Genomic DNA, 22,400 nt, shown 5'->3' on the forward strand with positions numbered 1-22,400 from the left:
GATGGCCGTGAGATGCTTCTTTGACTATGGTACCTGCGGATGTCTCTACCTTGGATGGGTACTGTCACTGTGCATGCACCTGCTTGAGAGTGTATTCCATTCTACCGATTTAAACCTACTTTGTTTTTAACGAAAACTACCTTTAGGCCCAGAGTATGTACTATGCGTAGAAAACTGACCAAAGCGCATGCTCAATCTTTCATGCCACAAAAACAAATGCTTAAAATGGCTGAAGACCTTATTACACTAATTAGGGGAAGCCAGCCTTCCCCTGTTGAGAGAGAATGGAGTTTCCTTCTGATTTACAGACCAGGAGTCCAATGACTGACCCTTCTGATTATCAGGACATGCCCTTATCAGCCTAATAGAATTCATATGCAGAGGAATCCATTCGCTCTGCCTCCCCTCTAGAGTATTTTTTTCTTTTGGTGAAACCTTGTATACTTTGAGAGCATTTCCACTGGGAATGCCTAGACTATCCTCAGTCCAAAAAGAGACTCGGAGAATTTTTAGAGTTGCCTCAGCACAGGTCTCTAGCTATACCCCCTGCCCTGGATGTTGTAGATTATGGAATCTAGTCTTACTCCAGTTACATTACCACCAGTCCCTAGGAAACCCGTCAGGTACTACAGAGTACCTGATTCACCCAAATTTCTCTCTCAAAATCCTACTGCGGATCTATAGACCATTTCCCAGGGACCTAAAGGTATTAAGGCTGCTACAGCCTAAAGTCTTACCCCTTCGGGCAGGGATTCCAGAGCTTTAGACAGAGTGGGTAAGAAGGTATCTACCTCTGCAACTCTTGCGATCAGAAGAAAGGTATATACCTCTGCAGTTCTTGCCATGGGGGCATTGAAATGCCAGTTTCACATGTAGTACCAGCAACATATTCTAGAACTAATTAAACAAAAAATGATATTTCCAGATTGTGCAGAAAATAAAGATTTACAAGAGCTAATGCATTCTGCAAACCAAATTAGTAAGCCTACTTTACAGTGTGGCAGTGGTGCTCTAGAAGCATCTTGCATGGTGCAGTCACTGGGTCTGTACTGAGAAGGCATGCTTGGCTGAAGGAGCAAACCTCGTCAGATGTCAAATCCAAATTACTAGATGCTCTTTTAAGGACTGTTTGGCAACAAAGTAGAAGTTCTTAAAAAGTTGGAAGAAAAAGCTAAACCTATGCAAACTGTAAAAGAATTCTTACAAGTGCAACCACCTAGATTCAGTAGGCATTGGCCTTCTAAAAACTGTTCCTTTCCAGCCCCTTCCAGGCCTTCCCCGACCCAGGGTAAACGGGCCACCCAGACTACAGTCTCAGGGTATGCAGAGATCTAAACAATGGAGTGCCCCCACCTCAAAAACGGGGAGTGGTATGCTGCCCCCTTATTGAAAAAGTTCACAATGACTTTTCAGTTATCCTTCCCAGCCCTGCCCAATTGCGTGTGCCGCTATGAGGAAAACTTTCCCTTCATGCAAAAAACTGGATGTCCATTACTCAGGACCAATGGGTCCTAAACATTGTATCCCAGGGGTACAAATTCTACTTCCATTCACTGCCAATCCCAACAGTTTCCAGACGTTCCTCCAAACCAGTGGGCAGAGGATCAGAAGCAAGTATTTTCCCTGCTCAATATCAGAGCTATTCAACCTGTTCCAGCAGAACAAAGGAGTCAGGGTTTCTACTCTAGACTTATCCTGGTGCCCAGAAAGGAAGGCTTTTGGCACCCTATCCTGGATCTTTCAATTCTCAACACCTTTCTGGTGATCCCAAAATTCAAGATGCTTACCCTGCAACAGTTTCTGCCTCTGCTAGCCAAGGATGCCTGGTTAGTCATTCTAGACTTAAAAGAAGCGTATGAACATCCCCGTAGGGGAGTCGTGCAGGAAATTTCTACGATTCAGGGCAGGCTATATGCACTATTGGTTCTATGCACTTCCCTTTGGCTTGTCTACTGCGCCCAGAGTATTCACAGTGTCTGGCTCCAGTTATTGCCTTCTGCAGGCAGAGAAATATCCAAATTTTCCCATATTTGGACGACTGCCTGATTCAAGCAGACAGTCATGAACTGCTACTTCAGCACCTGGCATTTGTAAAAAGCCTTCTCACTTCATTGAGGTACACCATCAATGTAAAGAAATCACAACTGGTACCCAGTCAAAAGATTTTGTAAAAAGCCTTCTCACTTCATTGAGGTACACCATCAATGTAAAGAAATCACAACTGGTACCCAGTCAAAAGATTGTATTCCTGGGAGCAAGCTTGGACACAACTTCCCAGATGGCATTTCTCACTCCAGAAAAACAGGTCTATTTGACAAATTACTTCAAACAAGTGGCCACCAAAACCCAGCTTTCTGCAAGAAAAATACTGCAAGCCCTACGGTTCATGGCCTCATGTATTCTACTAATTCCATATGCAAGACTGCATATGAGGAAACTACAGTGATACACAAGTCTTCTCAGGACCTGGAAATAGTCATTCCTGTCATACCTTGTCTAAGGGCAGAGTTCCTTTGGTGGGCAGAAGCATGCAGCCACAACAAGGGATTGCTTTTCACTCAACCCCCACCGCCCAAACCCTGACAACAGATGCATCAGACTATGCATGGGGGCCTCACATGGCAGGCAAATGTGTTCAGGGCCATTGGAACCCAGGCCAGATTCTCCTGCACATCAGTCAAAAAGAGATGTTAGCCGTACAGAATTCTCTGACGGCCTTCAAGTACCTAATCCTTCCAGGACAACCACTTATAAAAACAGACAACACCACGGTTATTTGGTACATAAGCAGGGGGAAATGCATTCTTACCCTCTGCAGGTTAGCCATGTCCCTGTGGAACACCGCCTTGAGCAACCAAGTGCTTCTACAAGCTCAATTCCTGCCAGGCAAACAAAATTCACTGGCAGACTACTTTAGCAGAAATCGCCTAGACCCACATGAGTGGAAATTGGAGCCCAACACTTTCAACCTTCTGATCCAGAGGTGGGGGACACTGGAGTTGGACCTCTTTGCCTCCCCCGAGAACCACTAGTTGAGAAAATACTGCACCAGGAACCCTCACAACACCTTCTCTCAAGAGTATTACATAAGATAAAACAGGACAGGCCAAGGGCTATTCTTAATTGCCCCAGACTGGCCACGCCAGCACTGGTACCCACTCTTATGCAGCCTGACAAGTGCCACCCTGCACCTTCACCAGTCTCCTACCCTGCTGTCTCAGCAGGAGAGACAGATTTTGCATCCACAGTTGCAAACCCTAAACCTTGCAGCCTGGCTTATCCCTTGAATACCCCATCAGCAACCCTTAGCAAACAGGTGCTGGACATTATTCTTGAAGCCAGAAGGCCTAGTATTAGGAAATCCTATGCTGAGAAGTGGAAAAGACACTGTTATTGGAGTCTGTCTCAAGGGAAGGACACAGCAGTGCCCTCCTTACCTCTAATCCTGGATTACCTAGCAGAACTACCCCACAGAGGCCTGTCCTTCTCCATTAAGATTCATGCCTCTGCCATCTCAGCTCATTATAATACTGTGCCACCTCTTTTTTTTCTCACCCTCTCATCAAACTGTTCCTGAGAGGGGCTAACAGCTTAAGGCCTCCTAGGAGAGCACCCACCCCTGCCTGGGACCTTAACTTTGTACTGGAAAAGCTCACGCTTCCCCCTTTTGAACCTGCTGCCTCAGCACAGTTAAAATTCCTCTCTTGGAAAACAGCCTTGCTTTTAGCCATAACTTCAGCAAGAAGAGTGTCTGAGTTGCAGGCTTTAATGGCTGTGGAACCCTTCATTATTTTCCATGCTGACAGGGTTTCCCTCAGGGCTAACCCGTCCTTTTATGCCTAAGGTAGTGTCCAGTGTGGCTCTAAACCAATCCATCCATTTGCCAACCTTCTTCCCTAATCCTCAGAATAAAGGGGAAAGGATCTTGCACTCCTTGGACGTGCATAGCTCAGGTTCTACCTTGACGGGACTAAGCCTTTCAGAAAATATGACCAGCTGCTAGTCAGCATTGCTACTGGGGCAGAGGGCAAGGCCATTTCAAATCCATTTCCAAATGGATAGCACACTGCATCCATTTCTGCTAGAAGTACCATGGAAAACCTACCCCAGTGGGGATCAGATCACATTCCACTAGGGCTACTTCCACCTCTACAGCATTTCTTAGGGGAGTCCCTATCAGTGGCATTCTGGAAGCTGCAACCTGGAGTTCTGTACACACCTTCACCAAGCATTACCACTTGACTATCTTTTCTAAGTCCCAGGGCTGGATTTGCTACAGCAGTCTTGTAAGGCCTACTAGCCAGCCCTAACACCTCTTGACTGCCTCCACCCTTTCTCAGCTTTGGGAGTCTACCCAAGTGTGATGACTGCAACAGTGAAACATAAAGAACATAGTACAGTTGTGTACACTTACCATAAATTTCAGATGTTGGTGTATTCACTGTTGCAGTCCTGGTTTCCCTCCCTCCAGCCCCCTGGCTTTCTATATCTTTCTGCCTTTCCTCTCTATGGCCATTCCTAATGGCATTGGTATTTACTTTTTACTTGTGGTGTTCCCCACCATATACCAGATCCCTATTTGGGGGCTCCTGACATTTGGGGCAAGAAAAACTGATGTAATTGCGTCGGCTGCCTGTTTTATACCCCCTGACGACCTGACATCGTGGAAGAAGTGATGGCATTTGACACAGAAATACTAAGACTCTGGTTATCTGCCTGCAGGTAGCACTCAGTCGGCCAGAATACCAAAGTGTGATGACTGCAACAGTGAATAAACATCTACATTTATGTTAAGTGTACACAATTCTGTGCTGGACTGTGGGTCCCCATACTGCTAACAAGAGAAGGATGTGGCTTTATTTCTTGCTGTGTTTTACATTCGTGCAATAACAAGCCCTTGTAGTTGCTTGAGGGGGCATACAGTATTAAAACTGAGTGGAACGATTCCAGTTTAGGAGTAAATTGGATCCTTGTCTTTGACAAATTTGAGCATAAAGTACCCAATTTCTTTGCTAAATTCTGGTCAAATTTTTTTTTCTGTCTTTCTGGCCTCCTAGCTGAAGGACATGCAACTGCACAAATGGCTCATGCTGTAAAGAGTTATTGCGATTAAAACTTGTGCTGTGTTCTTTGGTCTTTGTAAGATTGAATTTAATTTTTCAGTATGTGTACTGTGTTTTTTGAATGTTGCCAGTTTTTGCTGTCAGTGCTCTGGTTTCAGCTGGTATACTTTCTATGCAGCATTTGAATGCTCTTGTCGCTGGCTAGATAGTTTGGTTTCCTCCCATATACCATAAACCATAAAGGAGTTCTTGGTTGTGTATGTATCCTGAGATGGACCCACATCTCTTCTCCAAGACACCCCCCCCCCCCCATTTGTTGGTTTGTTTTTGTTTGTTTTACGCTTGTCTGGATATTTGACTTCTACTTGACTCTAGTGTAGGTATCCAAGAATATTCTTTTTGTCAGCAGCACTTATTTTTTTCTGCAGCTATTTTGATGAATTACTCAACTGCCTTACTATTCTGCGATCTGGCTGTTTGTGCAGTTGTGTTAATTGTTTGTTGCACCTTTTGTTATATGCTGAAATTGTGTAAATTTGTGTGGCTGGTATATAGTGGAAAAGATGAGGCACTTGAAGTACTCTGTTTTTTGTTTGAAACAGTGGTCTGTTTCTGAACTCATTGGCTTAGTTTGCCACTTTGTGATGTAATTGCCATGACAGATGGTGGCATCTGTGATATGAAGTGGTGGCAGTAGCTTTCAGTTGATGCAGAATCTTTCTCCCTTTATGCACATTATGTAGGAACACAGAAGGGATTCTTCTGGTCCTGTCTTAATTGACCAGTTTGCAGCCTTGGGGGGGGGGGGGGCTTGTATGGCCCATTGCTGGAGACTAGTTTCTTTAGTTTGAGCTGCTGACTGTCCATGCACAAGCACCACCCACCCATCCACCCAGTGCACTCAACCAGCCTTGTATATGTTTTGCTTAGTCAGCAAAACTTTTTGAATAGATGTGAATTAGAGGACATATACACTTGGGTTATCCTGCTGCTAGCTGTCCAGAATGCCCTGACAGCTTTCAAGGATCTGCTTCATCCAGGACAACTGCTAATAAAGACTGACAATGCTACAGTCATGTACATAAACAAGCAGGGAGGCACTTGAATAGATGTGAATTAGAGGACATAACTCTGTTTTGAGGTCCATCTTCCTGACTGAGTTTTGCATGTTACCTTGGCTGGTTCTTACTGGCTATGTCATTGACTGATAGTGGGGAAATGATTAAAGATCTTGTGTGCAGTTCTGATGCCCAGTGGCAGGAGCAGTGTTATTCCAGTGCAGGTTGTCCCTTAAAGATTGAGCTTGTGTGATAAATGTGAATGAGTGCTGTAGAAAATGTAATGCCATTTATGTGCATTAATGTTTCCCTCCTGCTTTTCTGTTTTAATTTCAGCCCCATTTGATGAGTCAGGAGGTGCCATCAGACTGGGACAAGAATGCTGTAAAGGTGCTGGTGGGGAAGAATTTTGAGGAGGTTGCCTTTGATGAGAAGAAAAATGTGCTTGTGGAATTTTGTAAGTTGGTTCTACTTGCAATGAAGTGAGATAAATATTTTGCTAACCTTCTGGAATGCATTTTTAAACAGTTGCATTGTTTATGTAGTTTACAGCTTAAGTAGTTGAGGTGTGAGCTGCTAACTTGGATATTTTTGCCTTCAAAGTAGGTAGTTCTCACTCCCCAGTCAAACGTCATGCAGTGCCCAGGCAACAAAGCTGCAGTTAATATCAGTGAACATTTAAAAGGAACTGAAGGTCTTTATTCATTGTGAAATACTTCCTTGCATTACCTGTGTTTGTAGCAGTTGAGGCCACAACAGACGCAAGAAAATATTGGGATGAATAGCTGAAAGCATCTGGTCATAAGACAAGAAAACCCTCACTGTTGCATGGGGCTTCACAGTACCATCTTTGTCTTAACTATGGCCTGTTTGCAGTGTGATTGGTACTTAGAGCTAACCACTTTCCAGATTGCAGTGTGTGTGTGTGTGTGGGGGGGGGGGGGGGGGGAGACTGGCTTACTCTAGAGGCAGTTTACCTAGTAATACTTCCAAAAGAGCATGCAATCTGTTCCATTCACTTACAAACTGAAAAGAGTTTTCCATAATGCTTTTCTAGAAGAGGCTTACCCAAGAGACGTTAAGTGGAATGGGTGGTGGTCCCCTTGATTTTTTTCCTCCCCAGGGGACTTCTACCTGTCAGTTTTGGATGATGAGGAAAGTGGTTGTAAGCTAGTGCATGTGTGTTTTAAAATGACATTGCAGTGAGGTGGCCTACCTTAAAGCAGGCATTACTTGACTCCAGAGGCATAGTGGCCGTTAATTATTTGGGGTTAGGTGTTTTTTGTACTTTGTCAGTGTTGCAAAGACAGGACCCTCTTGAATTGTGGGGTAATCCCCCCCCCCCCCAACCTTAAAAAAAAAAAAAAGTTCAGTTATTCTACAACTAGATATTCTATAAAAGCAGCACTCTGTGCACAGGGCTGTAAGACGAGACATTTATTGACCACATGAGTAGTTGGGATATGTTAGCTGCACCCCTTTTGTTTGAAAGCCCTAACATTTGGAAATAAAAGATGTCCTGACTGAAATCACTTTTGTAGTATTCCTGGCATATGGGTGATCACTGCTGATGTCTGGCTGGGGTACCAATGGTTTACCTTCCTTGGGTTGTATGTCCATTTGACTAGGGTATCTGTTTACCTTCCTTGGGTTGTACGCCCATTTGACCTCAGCTTGTCTGCTTTGGGGTGTAAAGATTGATGTACAAACATCAATACTCAGACTATCTTGTCACCAGCCTTAAAGCAAGACTTGCGTCCATATATTCATTGTTTGGTCGTTGATACCTTTGCTACATTCATCTATGCAGATGAGTGTCCTGTTGGAGTCTTCATTTTTTTCTTCAAGTTTTTGTTAAATTTATAGATGTCAGCTAAGAGGGGTAAGTGTGTGTGATAGGCAGAGTCCAAAAAAAAGTATTTGCATGCAGTGCGTTTTTTTTTAGCCTAGGCCTAGAACACTTGTCACAAATCTTGCTCTCTTTCATTCCAGAAGCCTGTGTGTGTGTGTGTGTGTGTGTGTGTGTGTGTGTGTGTGTGTGTGTGTGTGTGTGTATTTACACATATTTACTTACCAATTGGAGCTGCATTCCTAGCTGATCAGTCTCCTCTTAGTAGTAGTCAGGCACCTGTCTTAAGAGATGGTTTATGAATTCATACTGTTATATCAGTCTCTGTCCCAGCTTATATAAGCTGATGTCATGTTCTGGACATATGACCTAAGGAAGGTAAAGATTTGGTACAACAGCTTGACATTTGCAGTGCTAACCCATGTCAGTAAGACTGCAGCAGTGATCGGTAGGACATCTACTGATGTCCTATTCATCTGTTGCAGTATTCATTACATGAGGGAGTTCCCCTCTGTAGGTGACCTGATATCGCCCAGTGTACAAAACACTTTTACTACTTGTAGGGTGCATAGTACGTCGCACGTAGGCTGTGATCAGATGTCTGCCATAAGTGACATATGCACACAACATTCTCATAACTTCTCTGCCACCAGATCCAAATTCCAACATACAGTCCAACTCCCAAGTAGATGTTCTTTGTGTTTCACTGTTGCAGTCATCCCATTTGGGTTATTTGCTTGCAGTAGCCCTCAGTCAGCCTGATTAACCAAATCTTGGGTCCTGCGTCTGTTGCTGTCTCATCTTCCATGATGTCAGGGGTATAAAGCATACAGCCGATGGCATTACATCAGTCTTTCTTGCTTGCGGTGCCAGAAGCAGAAGCAGTTTGCAAGTGCCGGTCGGCAGACTCCTGAAATTTTTGAGTTTCAGAACTGAAGTCTTCAACTAAGCCAAGTACCCCATTGGAGAAACTTTTTCTTGCTCTAAACTGATGTCAGTAAAAGTCAGTAATTGTATTTCTTGTGGAAAGCAAATACCTCAAAGATTTTCATTTGTACTGCATTCCTTGCCTAGGCCCTGACCACGACGTACCTCGCTGTCTGTTGTGCCTTATTTAAACAGTAAACTATTCGTAGTCTGTTTATTTACGCTTCAAAATATTTTGATACTTGGTTCAATTATCCAGATATGGCTTGCTTCGGTAAGCCACCTGACTACAGACATTCTGAAAAAACACAGATAGACGGACTGCACGGGTCCAAAGCTGCCGACGACGCTTCTAAGCTAGTCACCAGTTTGCCGGTACTCAGGCACTTTTGGAGCTCCCGATTCCCGCTACTTCAGATTCGCAGGCCTCTACTGAGACCCATTTGGAGTCCGGTATGCTGTGAGATGCTTAAACTGTGGATGTCTCTACCTTGGATGGGTCTGGAGCTGCTGTGCAAGCACCTGCTTCTGAGGGTGTATTTAGGCCTACTGACTTGCATATTAAACGCCATCTTCTTCAAGGCCTAAAACTCGATCCATGCCTAGAAAACTGATGCCCAGACCACATGGTCCGACCTTTATGCCTAAAAAGCAAATAAGAATGGCTGAAGACCTTATTACTTTAATCAGGGGAAGCCAACCTTCCCCCTCTAAGAGACCTAGGACTGAGTTTGCTTGTGATTCTTCTGATCAGGATTCTGAAATTTCTGTTTCCTCTGACCAGGATTTACCCTTATCTACCTATGAGGATTCTGATGCAGAGGACTCTATTCCCTCTGCTTCCCCTCCAGAGGATTTCTCTTTTGGCAAAACCTTGCATACTCTTAGTGAGCATTTTTGCTGGGAAAGCCAGGATTTCTCTGGCTCTAAAAAGAGGCTTGGGGATTTCTTACTCCTGCCCCAACACAGGCCTTTAGCTATCCCCCCTGTACTGGACATTGTTGGTGATGCCTTTTTGGAATCTAGCTTGGCCCCTGACTCTCTACCTCCTGCTCCCAGAAAGCCTGATAGATATTACAGGGTTCCTGACTCTCTCAAGTTCCTTTTTAAAAATCCTGCTGCGGATCCTGAGACTATTTCACAGGGACCCAAGGGCATTAAGGCTACTACTGCTACAAATCCTACCCCTCGGATAGATTCCAGGGCGCTGGGTAGATTGGGTAAGAAGGTATACACTTGTGCAACCTTGGCCTATAGGTTCATACTAGGCTATCTGCCCTAGGACATTTATAAGCCTAGCCAGAGTGTGTTCGGCTTTCACCACCCATTTTAAATTAATTTTGCTATGCACTTTTTCGAGGTTAGTATACTGTGCCTCTGTCTAACAGTGACACAGAAGTGATACCCGATGTAAACCTACGATCTCCTATTCACTCATCAAGATTCCTCTTGAAGAGGGTCAATGAGGGACTCTGGAATAAAATCACAGTCCAGGTCAGGCAGAGTGAAGGGAGCCTCTGGGTTATAAATCTGTCCCTCCAGCATGTCCTACTTACTTCAGTGCTGAGGTTCAAGACTCTCTAGCGCGTAGCTCGATGGGATTTGGATTTTCTGAGGTGTAGCATGTCCATTAATTCCGGGTTGGACATGGCTTTATACGTCAGGCACAGATCTCCTCTGATCAGGCGGTATGCCACTGAGTAGAGCTGGAGTTTCTTTAACCGGGCAGCATATGGCATCTGTTTGAGCTCTTTGATCCTCTTGGTTGAGGTACTTTTGGGGCCTTTCCAGTTGCTGCAGGTGTCTGGTAAGGTACATCCCAAAAGGGGCATTGTATTCAAGTATGGGCCTGATGAGGGATGAGTAAAGAGGCACGATGACCTCCCCTGATCTAGATGTGAATCCCTTCATGATTAGGTGGGCTATATAAAATGTTTTTCTAACCACTTTGGCCATGTGGTTGTCAAATGAGATTGCTATCAACTTGGGTCCCCAGGTCCCCAATTACTTCTGTACTTAATGGATTACCACCTATGTGGTAATTTGTAGGCACTTTTTTGCCAAAGGGGATGACTATACACTTTTTGGCATTTAGCTTGAGGCCATGGCTCTGGCACCAATTGTCTGTTTCTATGAGGCCCTTTTGGAGGATGCTTGTGTCGGCTGGAGAGTCTATTATGGCGCCCAGTTTGCAGTCATCTGCGAACTTGGTCAGCCACAGTCCTTCCGTGTTGGCCTGTACCTCCAAGAAATATATACCGAACAAGAGAGGTCCCAGAACTGAGCCTTGGGGGACACCACTTGTAACTGGTTTGGAGTCTGACATGGCTCCAGTAATTCTAACAATGTGGGTTCTGTCCTTGAGCCAGTTTGAAATCCATCTAGTGACATAGGGGTTTATATTTAAGCTGGTAAGCTTATCTATAATGCCAGAGTGGGGTATTGTATCGAAGGCTTTTTGCAAGGTCCAGGTAGGCTGTGTGGACCACCTTCCCCTCGTCAATCGCCTTGGTGACTGTTTCAAAGAAATCAACCAGGTTTAAGAGGCAGGATCTGCCCTTAATAAAGCTGAACTGGGTAGGATCCAGTGTCTGTAGGTCCCCAATATCTTTATTTATGAGGTCCATGATGATCCTTTCCATAGCTTTGCAGACCAAGCTAGTCAGGCTTATGGGGCGATAGTTTTCAGGAGCCGCTGAGGCAGCACCTTTATGGAGAGGGACCACTGTTGCTGTACGCCACTCTTTGGGCACATATCCTGTAGTAAGGCTGAGATTGAACAGTAGTCTTATGTTTGGGTTTAGCTCTTCTTGGAGTTCATGTAGGACGCAGCCCAGGACACCGTCTGGTCCCATTGATGCTGTGTTTTTGCTTTGGAGAGGGCGGCTCTTACCTGAGCATCTGAGATGTCTGGGGGGCAGCACTCTGCTGGGATAGATATTTGCCCTTTTGGGGGGGGGGGTTGTGCTGAACCTGTCAGCTAGGATGTTGGCAATGTCTGTGGGTTCAGTGTATTTTTTGTCATTTTGGACTAATTCTGAGCATATCTGGGAATTACCACCCAGGTTCCTAACATAACTAAAGAAAGCCTTGTGATTATCCTTGGCGTCCTGTGCAATTTTTCTCTCGAAGCTGGCCTTAGACAATTTTAGGAGTGCCCGTAGTTTTTTGCTAATACTGATCAGTGATGCCTTCCCTTTTTGGGATTTTGCTCTCATTTAGTAGCTTCCTCCTTTTGTTGTATAGTTTGTTTATGGCTGGGATCTGCCAGACAGGACGTCTACCTTTGGAGGATTGGGTCTTGGTTTTATTTGGGATCGCATGATCCATGCATTCCTGAAGGTGTTCATAGAATGCGTTTTATAAAGGATTCTGCGGTCTGGGCTGTATTTTCCACAGGCCCGGGGGCTTTGAAGGATTCCACCTCGGTTTTGAGGAGTGTGAAATTTGCTTTAGAGAAGTTTTTCACTGTGGTTTTCTGGCCAGGGGGTGGGGTTGGGATGTGAATATCCAGTGAGATTAGTTTATGGTCTGATCTTACCAGTGAGGGATACACTTCTGGTCCGGAGCATAGAGTCCCCATGTTGGTGATGATCAGGTCCAGTATGTTTTCCCCTCTTGTGGGAGTGGCAACAAGTTGTTCCATAGCATTTGAGTTTATAAATTCTAGGAACCTTTGGGCTAGGGTGTTGGAGCTAGAGTAATGCTCCCAGTCTATGTTTGGGTAGTTGAAGTCGCCCAATATAATGGTGTTTGGAGAGACCTTCATATTTTCCAGTGTTCTCAGGAAGGCCGAGTGGGGTTCCTGGGTTTGGGAGGGTGGTCTGTAGCAGGCTATAAACTGGAAGGCAGTTTTTACCCACTGTTAGTTGCACATGGATAGTCTCTGATGCTTCGTGCTTTGCCACCAACCTGGAGGTGTGGGTATCTTTGAATATAGATACTCCCCCTCCTTTTGTGGTTGGGTCCAAGTTTTGGGGCCGAAAAGCATGGTATGAGGTATAAACCTGGTGGTGCTGGGGTGCTCTCGGGAGCCCTGAACCAGGTTTCTGTTACTGCACAGATATCGATGTTCTCCATGCTAAGGAGAGTTTCGAGTGCGTGCATCTTGAGGTTTAGACTTCTGGCGTTGAGTAGCATTACTCTTAGTTTCTTATCCCTTGTGATATTGTCTTTTGAGCCTTGCCTAAAAAAGGCACTATGGGGGTAGCAAGAGCCTTTGCCAGTATCCGAAAGCCCAGGGGTGACAGGTGCAAGCCGTCCCTAGCGAAGCATCGTGGCTTGTCGAGCATATCATCTCAAGCTGACGGGCATTGGATCCCCTTTGAATGACACCAGTACTCAAGCCAATTGTTGAAATTTATCATCTTGTCTTCATATTGTGGCATCATTCTTGGTGAGGGTAAGATGCTACTCAAGGTCAGGGTCATACTGGCCTGGGCTACATGCTCAGAGAGCTCCTTTATATCTCTCTTCATGTAGTCCAGGGAGGTATGTCTCAGGTCATTCACACCAGCATGGACAATGACAGTCATATTTGTACTTGCCTTGGAGTGACCGGAGTGCTTGTGTTATGTGGCGGATCCTAGTGCCCGACAGGCTGCTCACCGTGACCCTCTCCTTGTTCAGCCTGGTGAGCGGTTGTCAGTGTGCCTGACGATAGTCACCTATTACAAGTGTATCAGGTGTGTTTAGTCTTGAGGGCTGTGACTGTTTGGCACACTGGCTTTGTGAGATATGTGTTGCACGTGTTTTGTTTTGGGGTAGCGGTTGCTTGGGTGTCTGCTTTGGAGGTCTCTGCTGCTTAGGCAGATCTTTATTTAGAGCCTCCGAGTATGTTTTTGTGCGATTATGTGTTTGGTTTGCTGTCGTGGTAGGTCTATGTGAGACTGGAATTTGTAGTGAGTGTGGTTTCCTTCTCCTCCTGACTGGTTATGCCAGTACTGAGTTGAGAGAGCTCAGCCTCCAGTTTGGCTATATGGTTGCATCTCTCACATGTGTTGGAATTTGTTGGGAGGAGGAGAGAGGGTTATCTGTGTACATGAGGCAGTTGTAACATTGCCTCAAGATTCCCAGATTCACCAGCTGGACCGGAGAGGAGATTGACAACTGACCTTTGGACATGCTAGAATAATATTGGGAATTCCTTAATAATTGAAAACGAGGGCCAGTGGGAAGTGAGGGTGTAGTGCTTTTAATTTTTAGTGCTGACTTGTATAATTGCTTTAGTGAGCAAGTGCCAGGTAACTTAAGTGCAATGTGTTACAGGTAACTTAAATGCAAAAATGACAAACAGTAACTTTCTTTCAAGTGAAGCAAGGAAATAAGTACAGTAAGCAATGCAGATATCACTAGTGATCCACAGAAGCGCTTAGAAGCCACGTGTTAGGTGGAATTAGCATTCCAGGGAAATAACAAGCAAACAAACAACAAGCATATAAACAAAGCTAGATTCAGCAGGCCTGGATCTAGTCTATGCTACAGCAAACAAGGTGTACCAATTTCAGTAAGATACAGTTCAAATATTCAGGCACTATATAAACCTTTAACCAGAAATTCCCAGCTCAGAAGGGCAGAGTCCAGCCTCTTCTCCCACAAGAGTGCAGACCACGAACCTTCTTAATGTAAAACAACTGGTCTGAAGCCCAAGTGCTTAATCCAAAAGACTTAAAATAATAGCTACACTTTAATCAAGTTACTACCAAGCAGTAATAAATACAGTTGAATACTTTAGAGAATGCCTGGATTAGTGCTCAAGTTACACAAACAAAGCTAGATCCAGCAGGCCCGAATCCAGTCTATGCCACAGCAAACAAGGCGCACCAACTTCAGTAAGAAGCAGTTCAGATATGCATGCACTATAAGCCTTTAACCAGAAATCCCCAGCTCAGAAGGGCAGAGTCCAGCCTCTCCTCCCACAAGAGTGCAGACCACGAACCCTCTTAATGTAAAATAACCGGCCTGAAAGCCCAAGTGCTTAAACCAGAATTAATACACTTTGAGTAACAGACACTGAGCCCTCAATCAGCAGTTCCCAACCTACAAGGATGTAAGCTACCTGTTCTGCCACTACAGTGCAGACCACAAACCCTCTCGGTGCAAAACAACTGGTCCGAAGCCCAAGTGTTTAAACCAAAAGGCTTAGAATGATTTACACCAAGCAGTAATAAATACAATTGAGTACTTTTAAGATGATGCAAAAGTAAAATAAAGTAGGTAGAAACACAAGTACAGTAAAAGCTGATGACATTTTTTTTTTTTCTGAACAAGTGCTGAGATCAAAGAAACAGATTTGAGTGCTGAAACTAGAAAACTGGCTAGTTATAAGAAACAAAACCTAAACTAGAAGGCTTCCCTCCATCACAGAAGGGCTTGGGGGCTCAGAAGCCTACAAATAGTCTATACCACTTAACAGGAAATGCAGGAAACAAGCTTAATTTTTTTTCTGTTTCCCAGATGCTCTCTTTGTACACAGTAGGAGTGCCTGAAATCAGAATATGATCTCACTGCACTCAGTTGAGTGAGCAAATGAGATAGGCCCAGAAGGAGTATCCAAACACAAATTTACAAGATGGGCGGGCAGTTTCAAGGCCAATAAGATTAACAGCAAAACAAAAACAGGGAGGGTAGGTGGGACTAACTGAAAAGCAGAGTCAAAACTTCCAGTTCAGTTAATATTCCTGCAACACAGTTAAAATCAATTTAAATACTGTATTTTTTTGAAAAAAAAAGTGCAGATAAAGGTACTTAAATTCTCTTATACGTCCAGTTGAATACAGCAAGTTCTTAGCCGGCCAAAGCTGAGGTTTTTAAGCAGAAAATATTTCACACTGTACTACTCATATTTGTACTTGCCTTGGAGTGACCTGAGTGCTTGTGTTATGTGGCGGATAAGTTATCAACGTCATATTATTGGATTGCTTAAACAGAAAATGATGCTGATTTCTGACTGTGCTGAAAATAGATTTATAGGATTTAATGCACTCTGCTGAACAAGTTTTAAAACATACTTTGCAAGTGGATGTTCTTAGTGTTTCACTGTTGCAGTCATTACATTTGGATAATCTGCTGGCAGGTTGGCCTGAATTCCAAAGTCTTGGGTCTTGCGTCAGTTGCCGTCTCCTCTTCCATGACGTCAGGGGTATAAAACAAGCAGTCTTTCTTGCCGCGCGATGCCAGAAGCAGAAGCATTTGGCAAGTGCCAGTCGGCAGACTCCTGAAATATTAGTTTGAGTTTCAGAACCAAAGTCTTCACTAAAGCTAAGTACCCTGTTGGGGAAACTTTTTTTTTTTTTTTCTTGCTCCATACCAATGTCAGAAAGTTAATTGTATTACTTGTGGGAAGCAAATACCTCATAAGAATTTCCATTTATACTGTATTCCTTGCCTAGGCTCTTATCACAATGTGCCTGGCTGTCTGTTTTGTGCTAGATTTAACCAACGCACTATTAAGAGTCTGTATATTTTTGCCTCCAAGTATTTTGGAAACCGATTTAACTACCCAGAAATGTCGTTTGATGGCAGTCCAACTACCGAAGTACATAAAAAAAAATGCAAAGAAAAGGACAGAGACATTAGAGGTCCAAAACTGATGACTAAGCTTCTCTTAAGCCAGTCACCAGTTCGCCAGTACTCAGTGAGGCGCTTTCACAACCCCTGATACCCTCTACTTTAGAGTCCCAGGCCCCTACCAAGACCCATGTGGAGTCGAGCACGCCGTAAAATACTTGACCCACTGATTCATCTCCCCCGGATGGGTCCAGAGCCGCTGAGCAGGCACCGGCTTCTGAGGCTGTATTCAGGCCTCAGCATTTTTATATCAAACTGACGACCGCTGCAAAGCCAAAGACAAAAGCAACTTCTAAAACTAAAAAACTGACACGAGCCACGTGCACAGGCCGCTATGCCTAAAAAGCAGATTATCAAAATGGCTGAAGACCTTATTACCTTTAACAGGTGCTCCCATTCCCCTCCTGATAAGAGTTCTAGGTAAGGCACTGATTATGAATCTTCACATCAGGTTTCTATTTCTTCTGATTCCTCTTCTGATCAGGAATTATCTATACCTCCCTATGAGGATTCAGATGCAGAGGAGTCTATACCATGTGCATCAGCTCCTGAGGATTATTCATTTGGAGAAACTTTGCATACTTTGAGGGAGCATTTTCACTGGGAGAGTCGAGATTTCTCAATCTAAAAAGAGGCTCAGGGATTTCCTTCTCCCTCAGCACAGGCCTTTAGCCATATACTGCCTGTTTTAGACATTGTAAATGATGTGTTTTTGGAGTAGAGCTTGACCCTCGACTCCTTACCTCTGGCTCCCAGCAAGCCTGACAGATTAGTGTCCCTGACTCTCACAGATTTTTATTTAGAAACCCTGCTGCTGATCCTGAAACTGTTTCACATGGTCCAAAGGGAGTTGAGGCTTCAACAGCAAAGATTCCTACTCTCTGACAGATTCAAGGTCACTGGATAGATTGGGGGGGGGGGGGTTATACATCTGCAACCTTGGCAATTAGGGCCTTAAACTGCCAGTTTGATATGCTCAAGTATCAACGGCATGTTATGGGATTGCTGAAACAGAAAATGATGATTTCTGAATGTGCAGAAAATGAAGAATTGCAGGAATCGTTGCATGTAGCTGAACAGGTTGGAAAGCATACTTTGCAATGTGGTTTTGATTCCTTAGAGGCCTCCTACATGGCCGCAGTTACTGGTTCTGTGATTAGGAGGCTTGCCTGGCTAAAAGAGCAAAATTTGCCTGATCATGTTAAAGCTAAATTAGTGGATACACCTTTACAGCAGGATAGTCTGTTTGGTATCAAGGCAGAAGAGGTTTTAAAGAAAATGGAAGACAAAGCTAAGTCTATGCAAACTGTAAAAGACTTCTTACAAGTTTAGCCACCAAGATTCAGTAGACACTGGCCTACAAAAATATGTTCCTTTCCTGTGTCAGACAGAGCTCAAAGGGGCAAATCCAGATGCCCTAAGGGTTCCAGATACCAGGCACAAGATTCTTACAGGTCAAAGCAATGGGGCGCTTCTACCTCCAAATCTGGAGGAGATAAAGCGGAAACCTACAGAAAACAGTCCTAATTTCCCTCTGCCTTCACCATGCACTTACCTTTTGGCAGCACCCTTAGGGGGAAAAGTAGCACTTTTTGCTCAAAATTGGCAGTTAATAACACAGGACAAGTGGGTGCTAAGCATAGTATCACAGCATTGCTTAAACAGAAAATGATGATTCCTGAATGTGCTGAAAATAAAGATTTACAGGATTTAATGCATTCTGCTGAACAAGTTGGAAAACATACTTTTCAATGTGGTTTTGATTCACTAGAGGCATCTTGGAGGGATGCTATCACTGGGTCTGTACTTGGATGGCATGCTTGACTTAAGGGGCAGTCTTTGCCAGATCATGTTAAAGCTAAATTGCTGGATGCTCCCTTAAACCAAGACTGACTGTTTGGCAACAAAGCAATAGTAGTACTTAAAAAGATGGAGGCAAAAGCAAAATCTATGCAAAGATTTCCTGCAAGTACATCCTCCCAGATTTAGTAGGCATTGGCCCTCTAAAAAAAATGGTCCTTTCCTGCCTCTTCCAGGCCTTCAGTCCAAACTCAGAACCAGCAGAACTCCCAAGGTTCTCACAGGGCTAAGCAGTGGGGGGCTCCAACTTCCATAGCAGGGAGTGGTAAGACTCCCCCCCCCCCCCCCCCCATGGTAAACTGTTTCAATGACTTAACTTTAAATCTTCAAAGCCCTGCATAACTGACTGTTCTTTTAGGGGAAAGATTGCCCGGCAGGCAAAAAAAATTAGGAACTCGTTACCCAGGACAAATGGGTTTTAAGTATAGTTTCCCAGGGATACAGATTCCACTTTCACTCCTTACCAACCCCAAACAGTCGGCCAGACCTACCCTCAAATCAGTGGGCAGAGGCTCAAAGGCAAATTTTCGTTCTCAAGCAGCAGGGCTGTTCATCCTGTTACAGAAGAGGAATGGGGACAAGGTTTCTACTCTAGGCTTTTCCTGATGCCCAGAAAAGACAACTCCTGGTGTCCTATACTGGGCCTCTGTATCCTAAACATATTTTTTGTGATTCCAAAATTCAGGATGCTAACTCACTTCACCAGCTGCTTCCTGCGCTAGGCAAAGATGTCTGGTTGGCAACACTGGATTTAAAGGAAGCTTACCTGCACATCCCAATAAGGGAATCCTGCAGAAGATGTCTACGCTTCAAAGCAGGCTACATGCCGTATCAGTTCTTTGCACTGCCCTTGCTTATCTACTGTGCCCAGGGTATTCACAAAATGCCTAGCTCCTGTCATTGCATTTTGCAGGCAAAGAAATATCCAGATATATCCATACCTGGATGATTATCTAATTCAGGCAGAAAACCAGGACATGCTATTGAATCATCTGGCAATTGTACAGAAATTGCTAACTTCTCTAGGGTACACCATAAACAAAAAGAAATCACGTCTTGTACCCTGCCAACAAATTGTATTCCTGGGAGCAAGATTGAATACAACTTCCCAGATGGCTTTTCTCACGCCAGAAAAACAAGTTCATTTCATAGCTTACTTCAAACTACTAGCCACAAAGACCCAGCTATCTGCAAGGAAAATACTGCAAGCCCTGGGGTTCATGGCCTTTTGCTTTGTATTAATTCCATATGCAAGACTGCATATGAGGAAACCACAATGGTATCTAAAAGGCCTATGGTGTCAACATTCTCAGGATCTAGAAGCAATGATTCCTATCCTTCCTTGTCTACAGATGGAGTTCCTTTGGTGGGCAGATGCTTGTCACCAAAACAAGGAACTGCCATTCACTCTACCCCCTGCTGCCCAAACCCTAACAGACGCATCAGACCATGCATGGGGGGGGGGGGCTCACTTGGCAGGGAAGTGCATTCAGGGCAAATGGAACCCAAGTCAAATGCACCTGCATGTCAATCCGAAAGAAATGTTAGCTGTACAGAATGCTCTGACAGCCTTCAAGGACCACATCCTTCCAGGGCAATTAATAGTAAAGATGGACAACACCGCTGTTATGTGGTACATAAACAAGCAGGGGGGAACCCACTCATACCCTCTCTGCAGACTAGCCATGTCTCTGTGGAACACAGCCTTGAGCTACCAAGTGCACCTACAGGCTCAATTCCTGCCAGGAAAGCTAAACACACTGACAGACGATCTAAGCAGAAATCTCATGGACCAACATGAGTGGAAACTGGAACCAAAGATACTCAACATGTTGAGAAACAAATGGGGAGCCCAGATATAGACCTGATGTTCGTGTTACCCTGCTGCAGTCATCACACTTGGGTTATCCTGTCGTCAGGCAGTCCCGCAGTCTGCTGGAATTCCAAAGTCTTGGTCCGGCATTGGTTGCTGTCGCTTCTTCCCTGATGTCAGTGCGCCAGGGGTATATATAATGCATCAGACGCCATTTTCCCCAGTCTTTCTTGCCGCGTGGTGCCAGAAGCAGTTCCCAAGTGCCGGTCGACTCCTGAGATTTTCGAAGTCTAATTTCAGATCCGAAGTCTTCAGTAAAGCTAATTACCCCATTGGGAAACTTTTCTTGCCTCAGACCGATATCAGAAAATTAACAATTGTATTTCTTGTGGGAAGCAAATACCTCATAAGGATTTTCATTCTTACTGCATACCTTGCCTAGGCCCAGACCACGACGTCATTGGTTGTCGTTTTTGTGCTAGGTTTTAATAAGCATACTATTAAGACGCTTTGATTTCGCACGACACTACTTCTGTAGAAAATTTAACTACACTTTGCCGTCGGAGCAACCGACTACCGGCGTGCACAAAAAACGCAAGGATAAGGACAGGCAGCCTAGACCCAAGCCAGACTGAGGCCTCGGCTGGTCCGGTCTCCGGTTCACCGGTCTTCAGTGAGGCTCCGACGCAGCCCCTGACTACCGCAGATCTGGACCCCGAGACCGCTTCGGAACTTTTGTTAAGTACTAGGCGGATACAGCCATTTTGTTTAGCCCCTACCGACGACACTGCTGAAAAAGATGGTGCTGCAGAAACCCCTCCGGTTTCTGAAGGCGTTTTCAGACAGACGACGCTCACCATAAAAACGTATCCTAAGACTCCTATTAAACCTAAAAAGATTGCACTTCAGTCTCCAGTTCAAGGCCCCATGCCTAAGAAACAGATGCTCAAAATGGCTGAAGATTTGATCTCTCTAATCAGGGGTTCCCAACCCCCACCTGACAAAAGGCCTAGACAAGAGGAAGAATATGCCTCCTCTGAACAAGTGTCTATTTCCTCAGGCTCCTCTGAGGACCAAGATTACTCCTTCTCCCCTTATGAAGATTCTGATGCTGAGGATTCTATTCCCTCAGCTTCCCCTCCTGAAGACTACTCCTTTGGGGAAACTTTACACACTGAGGGAACATTTTCACTGGGAAGGTCAGGGCTACTCTGACTCAAAGAATAGGCTCAGGGAGTTTCTTTTACTCCCCCAGCATAGACCACTTGCCATCCCCCCCTAGACATTGTGGATGATGTTTACTTAGAATCCAGTTTGAACCCAGATTCCCTGCCTCCAGCTCTAGCCAAGCCTGACAGATACCATAGAGTGCCTGATTCCTACAAGTTTCTTTATAAATGCCCTATTGCTGATCCAGAGACCATCTCCCAGTGTCCCAGAGGGGCTAAGGCTTCTATGGCAAAAAATCCTGTACCCTCTGAAAGGGACTCCAGAGCACTAGACAGGTGGGGGGAAAAAGGTTTGCACCTCAGCCACTCTAGCTTATGAGGGCACTAAATTGCCAGTTTCACATCCTAAAATATCAGCAATTTCCAATGTCTCAGTTAAAACAAAAAATGAGCACACAACAGTCTGAATTGAAAGAAATGCAGGATCTGTTGCATGTAACTGAACAGGTGGGCAAACATACTTTACAATGTGGGTTTGATTCTTTGGAGGCTTCCTGCAGAGCAGCTGTCACTGGGTCTGTTATACATAGGCATGCTTGGTTAAAGGAACAAACTCTGACTGATCATGTTAAAGCAAAGCTCCTAGATGCTCCCTTACAGCAGGATGTTCTTTTTGGAGTTAAAGCAGAAGTCGTCTTGAAGAAAATGGAGGATAAGGCAAAATCTATACAGACAGTCAAATATTTCCTACAGGTACAGCCCCCTCGCTTCAGCAGAAATTAGCCAACAAAAAAATTGGTCCTTTCCACCTACCGTCAGACCACAGAGGGGTAAATACAGACGTCCAAGAGGTTGAGGACAACCACAAGCCCAGTACATACCTTGACAATGGGGCACTGCAACACAGGAGGAGGGAGAAGACAGGTCCCAAACTACCAGAAGGCAAACTCAATGACTTGCACCTCACCTGGCCAAGCAACACTCTTTTGGCAGCCCCCTTGGGAGGAAAACTCGCACTTTTTTCAGACAACTGGCACATTGTCACAAAGGACAAATGGGTCCTAGACATAATTTCTCGAGGATACAGATTCC

General features: G+C 44.6%; 1 protein-coding gene across 1 annotated transcript in view; it reads left to right on the forward strand.

Moving 5' to 3' along the window:
• Positions 1 to 22,400, forward strand: part of P4HB (prolyl 4-hydroxylase subunit beta) — a 366,012-nt gene that overhangs the window by 177,104 nt on the left and 166,508 nt on the right. The window contains exon 8 of the mRNA XM_044068198.1: positions 6,458 to 6,578. Coding sequence (XP_043924133.1) covers positions 6,458 to 6,578 — 121 coding nt within the window. The remainder of the gene's footprint in view (positions 1 to 6,457; positions 6,579 to 22,400) is intronic.

The sequence above is a fragment of the Protopterus annectens genome, chromosome 4.part0 (genome assembly GCF_019279795.1).
Source record: "Protopterus annectens isolate FY-2018-M chromosome 4.part0, PAN1.0, whole genome shotgun sequence".
In the NCBI taxonomy this organism is placed as follows: Eukaryota; Metazoa; Chordata; order Ceratodontiformes; family Protopteridae; genus Protopterus; species Protopterus annectens.